General features: G+C 32.7%; 2 protein-coding genes across 10 annotated transcripts in view; one reads left to right on the top strand and one right to left on the bottom strand.

Annotated features, from left to right (window-relative positions):
* LOC142324164 (TAR DNA-binding protein 43-like) overlaps positions 1–19,188 on the top strand; it is a 63,090-nt gene that overhangs the window by 36,586 nt on the left and 7,316 nt on the right. For 2 of the 5 annotated variants that reach the window (XM_075364887.1, XM_075364888.1), the window contains exons 4-5: positions 5,974–6,105; positions 17,012–17,261. Coding sequence is in view for 3 of the 5 variants with exons in the window: in XM_075364891.1 (XP_075221006.1) it covers positions 5,974–6,000 (27 nt within the window). In the remaining 2 variants the exon portion in view is untranslated. Of the gene's footprint in view, positions 1–5,973; positions 6,106–9,673; positions 10,297–17,011; positions 17,262–19,188 lie in introns of those variants that run through there. The other 3 variants (XM_075364891.1, XM_075364889.1, XM_075364890.1) reach the window with 3 other exon arrangements.
* Positions 17,254–19,188, bottom strand: part of LOC142324163 (transcription termination factor 5, mitochondrial-like) — a 41,468-nt gene continuing 39,533 nt past the window's right edge. For all 5 annotated transcript variants that reach the window (XM_075364883.1, XM_075364884.1, XM_075364881.1 and 2 more), the window contains one exon: positions 17,254–17,758. In XM_075364883.1, coding sequence (XP_075220998.1) covers positions 17,635–17,758 — 124 coding nt within the window. In that variant the 3' untranslated portion in view covers positions 17,254–17,634. The remainder of the gene's footprint in view (positions 17,759–19,188) is intronic.

The following is a 19,188-nucleotide window of genomic DNA, read 5'->3' as shown; positions in this document are numbered from 1 at the left end:
GAAACACTATACGCTTGTTCATATGAACAACATTAACATTTTAAGGTTGATGGCAATAAACTTGAAAGTATAACTTATTGTTTGTTTAAAAATCAGTCAAATGAAAATGTAATTCTGTCAACAGCTGTGTATAAATACTACTGATATACATGGTAATACGTATTCATGTAGATTACTTAATAAAAATAATCTACTCATTTCAGGCATATATATTTTATTAGTTCAATCCAATTACAGTGTTACACTCACATTATAGAAACATTTTGTTCAAGTAAAATGCGTTGTTTTACCAGATATTACTGACAGCCTCCCTTCATCTGCATTTGACATTTCTCACTTCAAATTACCTCATAATATATTTCTGGCTGATCCCAATTTCAAAATACCAAATAACATTGACGTACTAATTGGAGTTTAATTCTACTTGAGTCTTATTCTTCCTGGGAAATTCATTTGTAATTTCAGATATACTATTATACAGGAAACTAAATTAGGATATATAATTAGTGGTCGTCTTTCTAATAACAGTGAGGGCAACAATAATGTTGCATCTTTTCTTGTACATAACACTCATAAAAAGTTTATGTTGATCTACTATACTCAAGAATTTCTGGGAACTTGAAGAAATTAATACTGATGATTCACTTCAGGAAATGAAATCTCAGCGTGTGAAAAAACATTTTCAAACCAATACTATTCGAAATAATCACAGCAAATTTGTTGTGTCATTACCATGCTAGGCTAATAACATTCAAGGTGATTCCTTTGTCGACGCTAGAAATAGATTTTTATCTTTGGAAAGAACACTAAACAACTATTCCAACCTTAAATAAGACTGTTCCTCTTTCATAAAGCTCAACTACTAAAATTTGAGCTGTCTTTGACAGTTCAGCGAAAACCACTAACAGTTTATCCCTCAACGATACTCTCTTAGTTAGACCTGTAGTTCAATAAAACTTAATTTCCATATTGCTTAGATTCAAAATCAATAATTACATCATTACTTCTAACATAGCTAAAATGTATCGTCAGATATTAGTTAAATCTAGCGATTCCAATTTACAATGTATACTTTGGCGTGATTCTCCAGAGCAGGAGATAAAACACTATGCATTATGTATGGTAACAGTATGGGACCACTAGTGCTTCATATTTGGCCACACGGTATTTAATTAAAATGAATCTCTACTTGTATGCAAGTCCATTCAAAACTATTCTTATGTTGATGATCTAATAACAGGTTCAGACAACTTTGAAGAAGTTGTTCAGTTAAAAATTGATATTTCTAAATTATTCAACTATATGGTCTTCAATCGATAACGTCATTTCTTCTTTTCAAAACAATACTTCCTTTCCTTTAAATAAAAAAAAAGAACTTATGTACTTTAGGAGTTCTATGGAATAATTCCTCAGATAAGGTACCAAACTGTTCATGCTAATGGTTTTAAAAAAAGTTGCATTTGATTAAATCCATTAAAATAGGTCATTTCATGAAATCCAACATCGGTAGTAGAATTGTTTCTATTGAATACATGGATTCTCTGATGCCTCCATAAAGGGCAATAGCTGTAATAACTGTATACACTATTAATACAATTTCCTCTAATTTACTTTGTTCCAACTCAAAACAGGCACCCTTAAAACAAATTACACTCCCAAGACTTGAACTTTGTGGTGGTTTACAACTTAATAGTTTATTATTAAAGGTAATTACTGCCTCAAACATACAATTCGATGAAATACATTTTTACACAGATTCTACGGTAATACTACATTGTATTCATGGACGACCAACTAATTGGAAAATATTTGTCAGCAATAGAATTTCTGAGATTCAACAAATTACCACAAATGTTGATCGGCATTACGTCAAATCTTTTGATAATCCAACAGATGTATCGGTTAGATCTTGTTCACCAAGTAAGTTAATTGACATGTCACTTTGGTCCTTACTGGTTTACACAAACTGCTGCCCATTGGCCAAAAGACATTGATATTACATTCAATAACTGTAATATAAGTGCTGAATGTCTAATAGAAAACTGCAGACATATTGTACCATCATTTGTATCTACTGTTGTATTCGATTACACGGAACAATTTTCGTTAGTACATACTTTAAATCGCACTTAGTTTTTGTTTCAGATTTATTCATAATGCCAAATCAAAACAATCCGAACTAATTTCTAGTCCATTAACTACTATGTAACCAAACCACACTCTTACCTTTTTTATTCAACAATCACAACACATACATTTAGTGATGAATTAAATAACCTTAAAAACAATCAAACTCTTTGTAAACAAAGCAGACTTATTTCACTCGATTCATTTCTGGATAATTACATAGGTGCTTACTACACTTAGGTGGCAGACTGCATCACTCTCTTTTACATTACCAAGTGAAACATCCTATTGTTTTACATCCTAAAACTAACATCACAAAACTAATTATTAATGCTGAACACTTGTGATTCTTGCATGCGTTCAACTTATTCATCATTCATTTAGACAGAAATATTGGATAATAAACGACAAGAAAGCTATTTCCTCAATCATTCGTAAATGTATGATATGCTTTCAATATAATGCAAAAACCCAAGTACAACAGCTTGGTCGGCTAATGTCTTCCAGAGTTATTCCTTCCCCACCATTTTCTACTTGTGCAGTTGACTAGGCGGTCCAATTATGATTCGTCTTGGGGGGCAAAGGTCTAAAACACTGGGCAAATCTTATACAGCACATCGTGTGATTAAAATGTATAAAAATATTACTCAATTTTTTTTACACAAGAATTTAAACAAAAGTATTTAGTAAGATAATAGAAGCCTATCATTAAGATTTGATAATCCTTTTATAAATGAGCAGAACTGTGTTGTTTAATTTTATCATTTCACTTTTCAAAAAATCTTTTTCATGTAGATAATCAACTTCTTTAGTAATTAAGTCGCTGTCTGCTCTCTAATCTTTCTTTCCAGCACAATATATAGAGCCTACTTTTTTGTCAATTCTGGTGTCCAAACTTTCATTTTTCCATATTTATCTTTATTCTCAGCTCTTTCCCCGCTTTTACAGTAACTAGAGTTTACGATGGGAGTTACTTAATTATCAGTTTAAGATAAGAATTATAATTACTCTCTGTTCATTATAAAATGCAGTTCATTCCCTGCTAGCAGTGAACATTTGTTATCTGCATATTTAATTTCCTTCATTCTTTCTCGTTCCTTTCTTTTTTTTTTTAGATGACATACATCCTTATTTCACTCTTTGACAAATGAACCCAGATCAACCTGTCCAATGTTTTCTTCCGGTGAATACAACTGACATTTATGGTATCGGTTAGGAAATTAAGAGTAGCGAAGAAGAGGAAGGGGATGAAGGAATGATTGGATTTGGAGTGTTACAGACATTAAGAAAAAGAGGATGCTGAGGATTTAGAAGAATGGAGAATATTCATTTGTAAAGCGTTTAATGAGTGACAAAGAAGTAAAATAATCACATGTAACCTTGCCGATAAACAAACACTAAGAACAAAATGTTTTAACCACGTAATATAGGCGTATGTTTACTTAGTTCTTTATATAATTCTCTGTATGACACTAATGCTGTTTCAAGAAGTCTTTTAAAACTCGACTGCTCTAGAAAAGGGTCAGTTTCAGAAATTTTTGTTATTAGCTGCCTGGCTAGACAAAAAATTTTGTTTACAGATTTTAAGTTTAATAACTCAGTCATTGCTTCTTCATTTTTGTCTTCATCTACCAGAGTAGGTAAAGGCTGTGTTATCAGCTCTTCGGAGAGCTCTTCCTTATCACAGTGTGTCAGCTCCTGAACATCTGAAACATCGTTTTCATTGAAACCTTCACCTTAAATTCTATATGCTATTTGTACAATATCGTTCATAGTTTTATCAGCAGTTTTGTTTTTCAGTTTTCCCTTTTTTTTTAACAATGTTGGGCCACAGATTCTGCTATCATGCATTGATCGAGGCCGGTTTAATTTCATAAACTGATTTGTTAATGTTTAAAACGGTGTAATTTTTCCACCACTGACTCAGTCAGTGAATTACCCACCTCTTTTCACTTATCAGTCCACTGAAGCACCCCTGCATATAATGAATGGGCTTTGAAAGCAGCTACAATTCGTTGATCCACAAGGTGAATAAGAGCTGATGTATTTGGTGGCAGAAATAACACTTCTACATTAAGATTCAAAAATTTTACTTCTTTTGGATGTTTTGGAACATTATCAAATAAAGAAGAACTTTAAACGGTAATGGCTTTGTTTTCAGATAAATTTCAACATATTTCTCAAAAAAATGAAACCGCTCAGTAAAAAGATATAATGTTACCCTGTAAGAGATAAAGTTTGATTTTCATAAAACCGGTAAATGATTTTTACCTTTCCCTAAAAGGATTTAATGATTTGTAATCATGAAACAAGAGTTGGTTTCAGCATGAAGTCGCTACTAACATTGCAGCAAAACAGGTTCATGAAGGCATCTTCCAATGTAAACCTGTTTCATCTCTGTTAAAAACTTGATCCGCTAAATAGTCTTTTGTTGATATGAGGTTATGCAGTTGTTCTGGAAGTGAATGCGCTGCTTTGTGGTCAGTTAATGCTGTTTCTTCAGTTTTGCTAACATAGTGCTGAGAAAACTATTTCTTAAAGTTTACAAACAAGCCTTTACTAGCAGAAAACATAATTGCACTAGTCCTACTTTCATTATCAGATTTAACAAAGTTGTACAAACGTTTTGCTTTTTCTCAAATAAGAAGTAAACTGAGAGATTCTGTTTTTTATGTTTGAATCTTTGATCCATAAATTCAAAGCTTTTTTGGTTTTTTCAATGTTTGTGTCATGACATACAAAAACAATCGTAACCGATTGAGAAAACCTACCGTTAAACTTGTCCTTACTTTTTCTTTATGTAGTGAACAATCGATTCATTAATGTTACATAGTTTTGCTACTGAAGCTATGCTTTCACTAGTTTTTAGTTTATCAAGAAAGTCAACCTCCCTAATTGAGGCTTAATATTTTTTGTCTTCTTTTCATTGATAAAATGAAAAGAAAAGACCAGAGACTTAGTAAAAAAAAAAAAAAAACCCATAACGTGTGTCTCAAATCTTACTAAAACCACACACAAACTGAATGTATCTGCTCAATACACAACTGCAACTTGCCAGTTGGTTCTATTAATATACATACTGAGCCTGAGAAAATGACATAAGTAGCTCGCATACCAACTGCTGTGATTTGCAAATGTCAGCATTGACACCAAGTTTGTTGATAGCGACAAAGCAGTTGCTGGCAATGCTTTTCTTTATCATCATAATTAGGTTCAGTTAAAATAAACATTTTCACAAAAATATACATATCATGTAGGCTTTGTGTAAATTTATTATCTTGTACTATTATTAAATAAATATTATGTTTATTATTTAATATATTATCCTGTAATGCTGATAACCTCTTCCCAAATACGGGTGAGAATATTGTTTACAAATGGTAAAAGATAGTACAGTAATAACAAAGCATTTGTTAACTGCTGTACTAACTGTTAATTTATTTGCAGTTATACTAGTAAAATTCACCCAAAAAAATTGGATGAGGCAACTGCCAGTAAGTAAAACTGCAAACAGTGAGAGATTATTTTACAGCAAATTTATTTAAACAATTAAAATATGTTGAAAATGTTACATTACTTAGTTTAAAAAAAATTGTGTTACCTGTTTAAAAATTATTTTGACTGTAGAAAATTGTATTGTACTTCATCATGTTCCTTCCTGTGACATTATTAAGATATCTTTCGTTTAACATCTCTTTTGAAGATATAAAGTAGTTTTTTGTCAGTAAAAAGAAGCAAGCAAGACTTTCTTAGTACAAAAATATAATATTGATTTTATTATTAATTGTAAGTAAATTTTTAAATTATCTAGTTTAATAATAACTACTTTAAATATATTTTGTTTAGCTGCAAGAGATGAAGAGATCACTTTGAAGTCGTGATCAGCGTGCTGCTGAATTGCAAGTGGAAACTGAACAGCTTAAAGAACAAGCTGCTTGACAAAATGCAATTATTGCTTCATTACGCAAGAGAATAAAGGTGGGCTTACAGTGTAGATTATTTTTAATTCATATACAGATTGGTTAGGTAGAGTATTAATTAAGGAATATTGACGGCTGAACAGAGTGGAGTTCTTTTATCTGTTAGGTAATTAATTGGTTGGGGTATTTAAGCTGGACAGTTTTATTTCCACAATTTCATAGGTGTTATTAATGAATGATAATGTAAAAAATATAGTTTTTTATGTTTATCATTTGGATTATTTTTTTAGTTTATTGTTTGTAAAAATGGATGTGCTCAGTCACCAAAAATAAAAGGCATAATGTTTGAGGGTGAATTGGAAAATCAGGATTATCGATAACATTGGATAATCTTAAATTATTATTGTTATTTTTATGTTTCTAGTTGGATAATATTTACTCTTAAACCGTAGGAAAATTGGACACAATATTTGCATCACAGCTGATATTAGATTAAAAACTTTGTTGATTGGATTTTTATTTTCTGTTATATTATGAATGTAAGGAGGTAAAAATGTATACCCTCAAAGAGAAAGTGTTGTGTAAGATTCATTCACACTTTTGAAAGAAATATAGTTATTAGTGAATTCAGAAAGAGCAAAGTTTGTTGAAATAAACAGCGGTACTGCTTTATAGAAGAAGTAAACGATATAAAATCAATTTGTGCCTCTTGTAAGGTTAATGTAGATATATTTATCTTATAATGGGAAAAAGTTCTGATCGAGTCCTATCTTGAACGGTTAAAAGAGTTATTTACTTGCACTCGCATAAATCAGGATTATATTTTAGGTGTTGATTTTACTATCAGAGAATCATAGAGAATTAGAAGTAAGCAGAGGAAGTGAGGAGTTGGTTAATGTGTGGAGAAGAGTGAGATCAAACAAGAGATAATATAAAAATTTAAAAACACGATTGCCAAGAAAAAACATTGCTCTTTAATATAGGATAATTAAAGAGAATGCGGGTGACAATTTTTTATATAATATAATTTATGTAAATATAAATATATATACATATTATTATACCCTATGACACTTTCCTGGGAAGCATGGAGCTTCATAAACCTTGGTTTATTATAAGAAGGTCCATGCTAATTTTAACAAGATAATTAATTTTAATTTTATTGTACTTACTACTTTTTTAAATTTTAGATATGACCAATTAATTAATTTTGGGAAGGTGTTTAACGAATATTGCATTACATGTTGTAAATGGTATGTTGATTTGCATTAAGTACTACACATCATTTTTGGTTAATGTGGGTAAGTATAATGATGGATTGATTTGTTATTTTCTAATGGGAAAGAAAACTCTGATGGGAGGATTTACCTATGGTAAATCCTCCCATCAGAGATTGAAGATTGAAGATCTCCCATCAGAGAAAAGAGATTGACCGTCAAAGAATTTTGAGGTTCAGTGTGATGCTGAACATTTTTTTGCCTTTTTTTCAGAGTGTGTTTATTACAGTATGACATGATTAGGGGCAAAGAAATTTTTGATATGTATAATTCAAAGAAAATAATAAAAAAAATCTTTTTGCTATTTAAAAAAATATTTTATTTTGTTACTTAACTCGATTTCTTATGTTTAGTGGGTTCCACCCCATAGGGAGTGAACCCCATATACCCAGTATGTGCAGGCTGCTGGGTATTTGGTTCCGGCAAATTTTCCTAATTCATATGGAAAAAAAGCCAACCCTGGCGTCTGCTACAGAAAGTTCCTTGATCGTTCCCTTTTCTGGTTTAGTTGGTAGAAGGAATATGAATATGTATTTTGGTTACCTATTCCATCTTTTGTAATTTACTTTCTTTTTCAGGTTTCTATAAATCCAGAATATTATTTTTATTATTATCTTGTATTAGTAATATTATCACAATTATGAGGATAATGTACAGTACCGGTGTTCAGGGGGTAGAGCCTTCTTGGCAGATAAGAATGGCGACCGAAGCAACGTTTGACTAGATATCTGGTGGATTAAGCCTCGCGGCTACACCAGTCTGCCGAACATACAATTAAAATTTATCCTATGTAAATTGACTAGGAACCTCGAACGTTAACACTCGCAGCTACACCAGTCTGCCAATAATAGAAGTGAAATTAGTTCTATGCAAATTGTGAAATTACAAGACTTTGGTTAGGCCCGACAGTCAACAATAGAAACGCTTCACTTTTGACTAAGTACTTGGTGCGTTAAGTCCCGCTGGCACACCAGTGCGACTACCGTACAAGTGAAATGTGGATGTACTGAAATTGCCATACCTTAGTTAGGGCCGACTGTCGTCGCTTGTACTGCTACACCTTTGACTAGGTACCTTGTGCGTTAAGTCTCGGCAGTTATACCAGTCCGCCGACCATACAAGAGAAATTTGTTCCATATTATTTTTGAAATTACCATACTTGAGTTAGGACTGACTATCGACGGTAGAACTGCTATACCTCTGATTAAGTACCAGGTGTGTTAAGTTTCGCAGCTACACGAGCCTTCCGACCAGAAAAATGAAATATCATTGTGTAAGTTGTGAAATAAAAATACTTTAGTTACAGCCGACTGTCGACGCTAGCATGGCAAAACCTCTTGACTATTTTCCTGGTGCGTTAAATCTATCGTCTATACCAGTATCCGACTTTACAGGCGAATTTTAACTTTTGGAATCTGTGAAATTACACAGGTTAGGTCTTTTTTGTTTTACACTTTTTGTAAAAACAAAAAAGACTGCCACAATTTTAACAAAAAAAGATATGAAAATGACTTAAGACACTTTTTTACAATAGCTATCTGTAAAAATAACTAAGAATACAGTGCTAGCAGCAGTACATTCCAATATGTTATAATAGTAATGTATTGTAAGGAGCCAATAAAAACTACTCTGATCAGCGTGAATTATTCTGTTGAAAGAATTGGAACCGTTCCCATTATATGGTTAACCTTGTGAATTGTATGTACTGTACTGACAATAGGTGACATTTGATTTGGGAGTTCTCTCCAGAATCAAAATTTTTCAGTCCTAATTTTTGTTCAGGTAGCAGATAGGTCACAGAAAGTGACCTAGAAAGTATTCACTTAATTATAACAGTAAATATGTACAAAAAGCAAATGTGAAATTAGTTTATATGTACTTGAGGTTGGTACGGCATAGTTTGAAACAGTCTGGAAGACACAGTGCTGTACCACAGTCGGAACACCACGAACCAATTTCTTGTCTTCCTGCTTTCCCAGTAGATGTTTTACTCTTTTTCGAACAGACTTTACAAACCTGTGTTGGCTGAGCATTTTTTCTGTGGGAAAAATCCTGTCTGGAAAGTGACGTCCAGTGAGTATTTGAAGCAACAGACATTGGAATTGTTTTTTGAACAAGAGGTCCACCTTTATTGCCCGATTCTACTCCAAGTGACTCGATAAACTTTTCTAAATGTATTTTTTTCTCAAGCTTGGAGGTCGGGATTCACGATAAAGGAAAAATGAATTTGAAGCAGCCATCTTAAAAAAATGAAAGAACAGTTTTTTCCACCATTTCATTTGTTTCCTCTTGAAAGGATAATCGGCAATGATTTGGTCATTTCTATCGCTGGATTTATTTTTGTTACAGTCAATGATGACATCGGGTTTGGATTTTGTTTTCGTACCTTCTTTTGAACAAACTTGAACAACTGTTCGAGTCATTTTGTGAGCCGATAACAACACTAAAACATCGCTTGTATCTTTCCACTTTAGACATAGAAGCTAAAAATCCAAATAAAGCTGGTGAAGTGTAAAATCTGTCCAGGAATACAGTATGCTCCTTGTCAAGATACTGAGACAATGGTCTGTGGAATAGTGATGTAACTGAATTATCTTCCCTTTTGCCAGTATAAACTTCAAGCTGAAGAGAAAGATTATTGAAGATAAAGATCTGAACAGAAAGATTATGTAATTAAAGGGTTAAAATGTTTGTTATTGTACTCTTTTATCTTTAATTTCACTTGCTTTGTATATTGGCTATCTCCAAAAGAAATAGAGATGGATGTGAACTGATAAAACTTTGAGCTAAAAAAAAATATTTAGCATGTCTTATTTTAATATTATGTTAAAATACCTTAATGTGTAAAAATTGTACAAATGAAAAAAAAGTCAATTGAAATTAAAAAAAAATTGTAGAAATATGTTATGTGTATTGCAACAATAAAGTTAAGAAATAATGAATAAAGAATTTGCAAATTCAGTTAGTTGTAAGCTGTTGTTTAAATGTAAATTTTTTGCACTTGTAAATAAATCCAACATGCAATAGTGTAACTTAATGTACAGTCCTTAGAAAATATTGAGATCATTTTTAAGTGTTGTCATTAATTTTGGGTAGTCTTTTTTTTTAATTGTGTTTAAACCCTTAGTAGTTATGTTTTTAAGCAGTAATGAGTATTTCTTTTTTTTTAAATGAGTAAAAAGGGTAAAAACCCACTTTTTATTTAGATTTTTATCCAATAATGTTTCTGAAGACACTGAATCTTTTTGTTTCTTCCTACAGACTTGAATATTTTATTTTTGATGTCATGTTTGCAGCCATGAGAATATTCTGTTGCTACAATTAATTTTACGTATTAATGCCACCGCAGCTACAGCTTTATTTAAAAACAAAGTATTCAATCACCGGTTGAAAATGAACAGGTTCTATTAATTTTAATAAATGGTTATTTATATTTATTTATTTAATATAAATAATTTAACTAACTTAACCTATGCTCGCTTCGCTCGCTAACCTTGACTAATTAACACCGTAATTTTTTGAGTATTTATTTAATAAATTCAGTAATTATTGCAATTATTTATTATTTAAATAATCAAAACACTCCTGTTAATTAGTCAAGGTTAGCGAGTGTAGGTTAAGTTTGGTTAAATTTTTTTTTTTGTTTGTCTTCAGACAATTGACTGGTTTGATGCAGCTCTCCAAGATTCCCTATCTAGTGCTAGTCTAGTGCTAGTGCTAGTGTGTGTGTGGTTGTCTCCCTATTTCTCTCTCACTCTGGGTGTCTCTCTAGTCTGTGTGTGTGTCTCTCTCTCCCTATCTGTGTGTGTGTCGCTCTCTCTCACACACTCTCTCACTGTGTGTCTGTCTCTGTCTCTCACACTTTCTGTGTTTGCGTATATCTGTGTGTGTGTGTTTGTGTATGTCTCTTACTGTCTCACTCTCTCGCTTCTTGTGTTTATGTATGTCTCTCTCTCCCTCCCTAACTGTGTGTCTGTCTGTCTGTGTCTCTCACTCACCCTCTCTCTCTGTGTGTTTGTGTATGTATCTCTCTCTCTCTCTCTCTTCCTCTTTTTGTTTGTGTGTGTATATCTCTGACATTCTCCCAATCTCTCTCTCTCTCTATCTCTCTCTCTCTCTATCTCACTCTCACTCTGTGTGTGTGTGTGTGTGTAGCTCTCTCTCACACACTCTTGTTCTCACTGTGTGTGTATGTGTGTGTGTGTGTGTGTAGCTCTCTCTCACACACTCTTGTTCTCACTGTGTGTGTATGTCTGTGTCTCTCACTCTCCCTCCCTCTCACTATGTTTGTGTGTGTATCTCTCTCTCTCTCTCTCCCTCTACCGCTCTCTCTCTCTCTCTGTGTGTGTGTGTGTGTGTGTGGTCTCCCTGTGTGTATGTCTCTGTGTGTGTGTGTGTGTGTCGCTCCCTCAAACACTCTCTCGCTCTTAGTGTGAGTGTGTATGTTTCTCTCTCTCCCTATCTCTGCGTGTGTCGCTCTCTCTCTCTCTCTCTCTCTTTATGTTTGTGTATGTCTCTCTTCTCACTCTCCCTCTCTCTCTGCGTGTGTGTATTTCTCTCTCACCCTTTCTCTCTCTCTCTCTCTTCTCTTTCTATGCTTGTCGAATATCGAACACTCGATATTATTTACTCTCAATTAGATTAGGATCTCCTATTCTGGTTCCGCTATATCATTTACAATTAGTTTAAAACAATATTATAAAATATCTTTCGTGTTCTTATATTTCTGTTCAATTACACAAAAGATCTCATTTCCTTCACGAGAATAGAAAAAAGCAATCATTACTTGTAGATAAAACTAGCGGTGGTGCTGCTCCAAAAACCTTTTATGGACCATATAAAAATTAGTTAAACAAATTTATTGGTAAAGGATTTTCTCAAATCTATATGCGATTAATATCGCTCCATTATCGATAGTTTTGCTTATTCAGATTGGGCCTCTTCTACATAAAAGTCGATGTTTCAATAAATTTTATCGAATTAAAACCACCATAATGTATTATAATACTTAATGAAGTATATAATCTTGTGCAGGTCTCAGGTAAACCATTCCTGAAATGTGTAGTTAATTGAATCCCAACCACTCAAAAATATCAGTAACTATGATCTTGTATTCAAATCCGTATAAAAGTAAGTGCCTTTACTTAGTTATAAACCTAAGAACTCTCGAATTTGAAATCAGTTGATTTTCAATGACGATTTAATCACTAGTCTAACCCGGTGTGGTAAATGGAGAAAATTATTTCAAGAAATTCGGTGCTAAATGATTTTCTAACATCTATCTGCCATTATTAATGCTGCGACATCGATAATTTTACTTATTCAGATGGCCGTTTTAACATGTTTTAGTCTATGTATCGAAAAATATGATCGAATTAGATCATATTTTGTTCTAAGTCTAATTTCTTATTATGTATTATTACAATATCATAGTACGAAATTGTCGATGGTTAAAACCATCTTCGCAAGGTTATGGCTCTAGATGTAGGTTATAAGCAGGAAATTTGTTATTATAGCGGTAAAATACATTAAAATTGTTCACACAGCTCCTTTTACGTTGATTTATTGTTAACACGATTTTTTCATCTGGCAACTTTGAATGCTTATAACTCTATAATGAAGGATTTAATAGAAAAACCGGTTACACCATAGTTTTTCTTGGAAAATTTTAAATGGAAATTTGGTGTATTATATCCATATTCGTATTTAAAAAGAAAATTACGTTTGATTCAACATGGCGGAAAAAATTAAAAAACTATCGTAATGTAGGTTTTTTAAAAATCTATATAGAACTCCAGTTCTTTGGCTCTCCAAATATACCTGACGTAGCTTGGATTTTCTTCCGGAAAGGGGTGGGTGATAAGGGGGCTGGTCGGATAACTGGTGTAGCCGCGTGACTCAACACACCTAGAACCTCGTCAGATATTTTGCTGTGCTTGCTCCAACAGTCGGGCGGAACTAACCTATTGTAATTATAGAGCCTACAAAGAACAAATTTCACTTCTACGGTCGGCAGACTGGTGTAGCTGCAAGACTTACCGCACCAGGTTCTACTCATAGGTGTAGCGGTGCTAGAGTCGACAGTTGTGCCTAATTAAAGTATTGTAATTTCACAACTTACATTGAACAAATTTCACTTCTACGGTCGGCAGACTGGTGTACCTGCGTGGTTTAACGCTTCAGGCACCTAGTGAAATGAGTAGTAATACTAGTGCCGACTGTCGGAACTAACCTACGTATGGTAATTTCACAACTTACATAGGTCACATTTCACCTGTATAAAAAGCATGAAATTTTAATCTGCGAGTAGTAAGGGGTGAGTAGAGCATAACATTGTTAATAAAGCACAGGATTTGTTTTATAAAATAATTATATAAAACTTATACTAAAAGTGGGGAACAACTTATAGAGTTTTGCACGAAGTATAATTTAGTAATTGCCAACACCCAATTTAAAAATCATAATAGAAGAATATACACTTGGAAAAAGCCAGGCGGTACTGCAAGGTATCAGATAGATTATATCATGGTTAAGCAAAGATTTAGAAATCAACTCGTCGACTGCAAAACTTACCCTGGAGCAGAAATTGATAGCGACCATAATTTGGTGATAATGAAATGTAGATTGGGGTTTAAAAACCTGAAGAAAAGGTGTCAGATGAATTGGTGGAATTTAGAGAAGCTTGAGGAAGAAGAGGTAAAGAGGAATTTTGAGGAGGACATCGCAAGAGGTCCTTGCGATGTCACAGAGGGAGAGGGAGAGAGAGAGAGACTGAGACAGAGGGAGAGGGAGTGTTAATGGGAAACTGAGACAAAGGGAGAGGGAGAGAGATAGAAAGACAGCCAGAAAGAGAAACAGAGGGAAAGAGAGAAGGAAAGCCACAGAGAGAGAGAGAATGAGAGAGACACAGAGAGAATGAAAGACAGAAACAGAGAGAGAATGAGAGAGGAACAGAGAGAGAATGAAAGACAGAGACAGACGAATTGAGAGAGAGAAAGAGACAGAATGATAAACAGAGACACAGGAAATGAGAGAGAGAGATAAATACAGCCTTAAAGAGTGTCAGAGGGAAAGAGATAAGGAATGATACAGAGAGAGAGAGAGAGAGAGACAGAGAGAATGAAAGACAGAGGAATTGAGCGAGAATGAGAGACAGTGATACAGGGAAAGAGAGAAGGAAAGCCACATAGAGAACCTTTTTAGCTTTCAAAAGTATAATTATAATAATCTGGACCTCACCTGTAGGTCCAGAAATTCGTCGATATACGGCAGTTATTCTTTTTGCGCAGCATTCATAACCTAATTACATTCGTAAGTTGGGAGATAAGAGATGACTAGGATGCCAGGATGCCAGGAACACCCAGCCAAAAAATGTTTTCGGGATGTTTTATATATGAAAGAAACATTTATTCCTGTAGATGGGACGATGAAACAGGACTGATACATTAACATATCCTGAAGAAAAATAGTCGAGCCAAAGATAGACAGAGAAAAAGAGGGTGAGAGAGAAACACAATTTCAGTTGCGTTCATTTAATCTATATATATATATACTGGAATCTAGCAATAGCCAAGCATTGCCGTTAAGTTAAGAAGAATTTACTGATTTTAACATTTTTACTGACAGGCGCTCTATGCTCCTGTTTCCAATCCTGTATAGGATTTACAGTCACTCTTTACAATCAATATTTACATTTAGTTATGATTTACAGGTAGTTATTTAAACATGCATTATTAGTTTAAGCGTAAAATATTTTCTTCTTTAAATTATCTTATAAATAACAGGTAATAAATAACTATCCCAGATAAGAAATAATTATATATCTGGGAATTAATAGTTCCCAGAACCTTTACTGTTGCGTCCAAAAGTTGTCTTGAAACAAAACCATATCATAAAAATTAGAGACTACATAAAAAAATGAAGAAATGGTTAATAGGTGCTTGAGTAGTGAATATGGAGAAGAAATGGGAGCTATACAAATGGAATTATATACATGCTGTAGAGTTTGCATAAGACTTAGAGTTAGTGTGCTAACTAACAGTGTGACAAATCGCCATAAAAAACGTCATATAATTCTCATGAGCGAATGTATTACCCCAAAGAAATGGTTGTATTTAGCTCTTAATAGTAACACCAGGTTGATGCTTCATGTAAAAATGATTTACTACATAACAGAAGGACTGGTATACTTGGCCCAGCCAAAGTAAGAGCTTAGATGTCATGAGCAAACTGCATAATACTACTTTGCCTGAAAACTCCACATATCAAATTGAAGTATTAATTTATCATACTGTATGCGATAAAATCTCATATTTACATTTACTAATTATAATCGATACGTAATTAATTAATTCTTTAATTAACCTTTTAATTATAAAATTCTTTTACAACCTTTATACTAAATTATTCATGTTTACTTGAAACTTCTGGCAAGTTCACCCGACCTCGCTGAACGAATCGCTATCACTCTTTTATTTTTACTTTCACTATCAGAGTATGTTCTGTCATTTCACCTTATCAGTGGTTCCAGTTTTTCATACTCTTTTTCATTATTTTTTTACTTTTTCACAACAGGGTTTCCAGTCACCATTCATGGTAAATTTTTTTCTAATTAATTTTTCAACATTTGTAAAAGAAAATGTTATCACTTGCCACATGTCTTTTAATAGCTAACCATACTATCTCAATCGAATTCAAATCGGGATGGTACGATGGGAGTCTAAGAACACAATGTTTTGGGAAGTTCATCCAAGTGATATTTTTGTACTTTTTTGTGTAACTTTACTAATTCATATAACTGTGGTTTTGGCATTTTTGAACTATATGGAATATGGGTTTTCTCCAGCCAATCAGTCCTATCTTTTCTTCTGGAGTTAAAATTTGGCACTTTTATCAATAACTACTATAATCGATCTAAAATATGAAATTGGTCTATATTTATGTTGTCATGGTAGCTGCCACTTTTCAAACTGGCTTTCCAAGTTAGTAATGCGTTCAGAATAAAACTGATTTCTCCTCCAGCATGAATTACTATTACCTTTATTAACTGGCAGATGAAGTCCCTCAACAATACCATCAGACTTCAAACTTTGTCGAACAATGCGAAATTAAAATGTAAGTTTTATCCAAATAAACGATTGTAGCATTGCTTTGTTTGTACTCGAGCCATTGCCTGCAAATATTCAATTCTCTTCCATCTGATATAAAAGTTTTCAGTTTAATGCTATTTGAAATCTACCTCTGAAAATAACAGCTAAAGTTGATTCACTGCCTTTAAAATCACTAGATGACTGAATTTTTTTGCATTTTTTTTTATAGTAGATAATTCATTCTTCTATAAATGAAATTTATTAACTGTCCTTTTTAACTATACCTAAATCAAAACTGTCCAGTCCACTGACAGGTTTCGAATGTAGTTTATACTCTTTCAGTGTACTGAAAGAACACAATTGAAGAATGTATTTTTCTCTCTATTGATAATTTCATGTGCTTGACTCCTAAGTTTTTTTTCTTAACTAGATTTAAATTCTGTCATGACAAACCACACTAATAACACACAAGAAATTTGCGAAAAAAATGAGTAAATTAAGTTTATTTCTTTATACACACATTGTGTACTACAAATGTTTGATCTAAATATAATCGTGACATCACATTATTTCTAACTGCATGTTTAATTTTTTATAGGCCTGTATGTAATACCAATCAGAGCATTGGTTAAGGAATTATTGTTTACAAGATTAAGTCATTAAGAATTTTTATACATGTAATCAATTCAAGTGGAAAGAACTGAACACACAACAATATAAATGTATTGTTTGGGTGCCTGTATTGTTTGCAAGTCAAAAAATGAAATAAAAATAATGTTTTGGAAAACAATATGAGATGACACAAGCTCACAGGTTTGCTGGGGCAACTACCATTTCACTTAAGAACAGTATGTACTCACTCTTTTTTATATTAAAAGTTGTGTGCTTATTTACAATAAAGCTATAAAGATATTTCAATTATCTTTTTATGGCAAAATAGTAAAGGTGATCAATAAAATAAGATGGTTTAACTAAAGTTAATTTTTTTTATAAATAAATATTTGAAAAAGTTTCTAATGTTTCAGAAAATAATAATAAAAAATAGTATTTTCTTTACAAACTAATAGTAAATTGTATATTAAACACTAATCTTTATGTTGACTAAAGAGTCAACTGTAATTAATTAACATTATCATGAATGACATCTGAAGAAGCTTTTTGCAGAAAAGAATCTTTGTTTTTGTAACCCCACATTGCTTCTTTGCTGAAGTGAAAAGGCTGTTAAATTTCATACAACAGCAATGGCAGTATGGTCTCTCTATGCAACTCTCCATTTTCAGGATTCCTGCAGCACTCTAATCCAGATTTAGAATGAATCTTTGATAACTTTTCTTGTACCACATTCCTAGAAAAAGCAATTCAAAAAAGTTAATTTTATTGAATATAATAAAATTGAACCTGATACTGAATATATGTGGGATGTTGTGTAAAGTTATTAGGATCCTGGCAAATAGATATGAAGAACTTCTATTTTATAGGTTTAAGAGTTATTATTTTTAACAAAAGTCATATAATAAAGAAACCAGTCTCAAATGGTGTTAAACTTTCTGTGCTGAACACAAATTAAAAAATAGGAAACTACCTAATAAAACAAAAGAATGATGACTCTCTGGTATGTCTGAATACATTTTACCTTCAAAGTTTTCTTAACTATTTCATTATGCAGTAATAACTAATCATGACAACAAAAAATGGAAAATACCTTACAATAACTCTGTAGACAATGTAATTTTTTAAGATGGGTGAAGTGGAAGTTAAAAAAAGCCTATTAAAAATAAAAGATTGGAGGAAAACTTCATAGTTTAATGCAAAAGTAAGACAAGGTTTTTTTTTTATATTTCAAATGAAGTTTATTAAACCAAATATTTGCCGTTTTGAACATCTTTTGCCATTTTAGAGGTAAACGATCAAGTCAATGTAGAACTTGTGTTTTCTGCACAAAAAACTAGGTGATTTTCACAGGCCTCTTGAAGCCAACTTTGAGTTCTGTGGAGACTGAAGCAAATGACAGTCCAGTGTAAATTCAGGAGTATACAGTGGATGCACTAAAACTTCTGATCAAACTCAATTTTTGATAGGACATGTATGGGTGATGAAAGATGACAACTTTACTATCAGTCATTTCTGGCCTTCCAGTTGTTGACGGTAGAGGTTAGAATCAAGTGGTTGCAGCTCGCAGTGAACAATTCTTTTCTCCTGACACACATACAGCATCAGTTTTCATGGCATAAATACTGACTTTGCCACCATGTGTGGAGCTTCACCTTGCTTCAATCACAATCTTCCATACGATCCATTTTTTGTTGCATTGGAAATTCACAAGTAGAAATTCAATTTATTAATTTTTTAATTGTTAAATCTTGCTATCAAAAGAGTTTATATTTTCTTGAAATAGTTTAAATTTTGGCTGAGGATATCAACCAAAAAATAGATTATATCATGACTGCTAACGTGCCAGTATTGCTCAATGTTTTTTACCATGATTTCATCTACTTTTTCAGTCGTTGGCCGACCAAAGCGAGATGCATCAACATAAAAATTTTCAAAATGAAAAAGCATCAGCTTTGTGCCTCATGTGCAATGCATCATGTCCACAATTTTTTTTTTAGCAGAAGTTGCATTCTTACCTTTTTTTGTAGTAAAATTTCAAAATGAATAATTTTATTTTTACTATTTTCAACATACAATTTTTAAATAAATAAACTAATGCACCATAATCTTTCTAAAAATACTCTGTGATATGTCACCTTCCAAAAGCATGCAAGTTTCCAGATT

Source organism: Lycorma delicatula, chromosome 4 (assembly GCF_047948215.1).
Source record: "Lycorma delicatula isolate Av1 chromosome 4, ASM4794821v1, whole genome shotgun sequence".
In the NCBI taxonomy this organism is placed as follows: Eukaryota; Metazoa; Arthropoda; class Insecta; order Hemiptera; family Fulgoridae; genus Lycorma; species Lycorma delicatula.
This window is presented reverse-complemented; position numbering and strand designations above follow the sequence as displayed.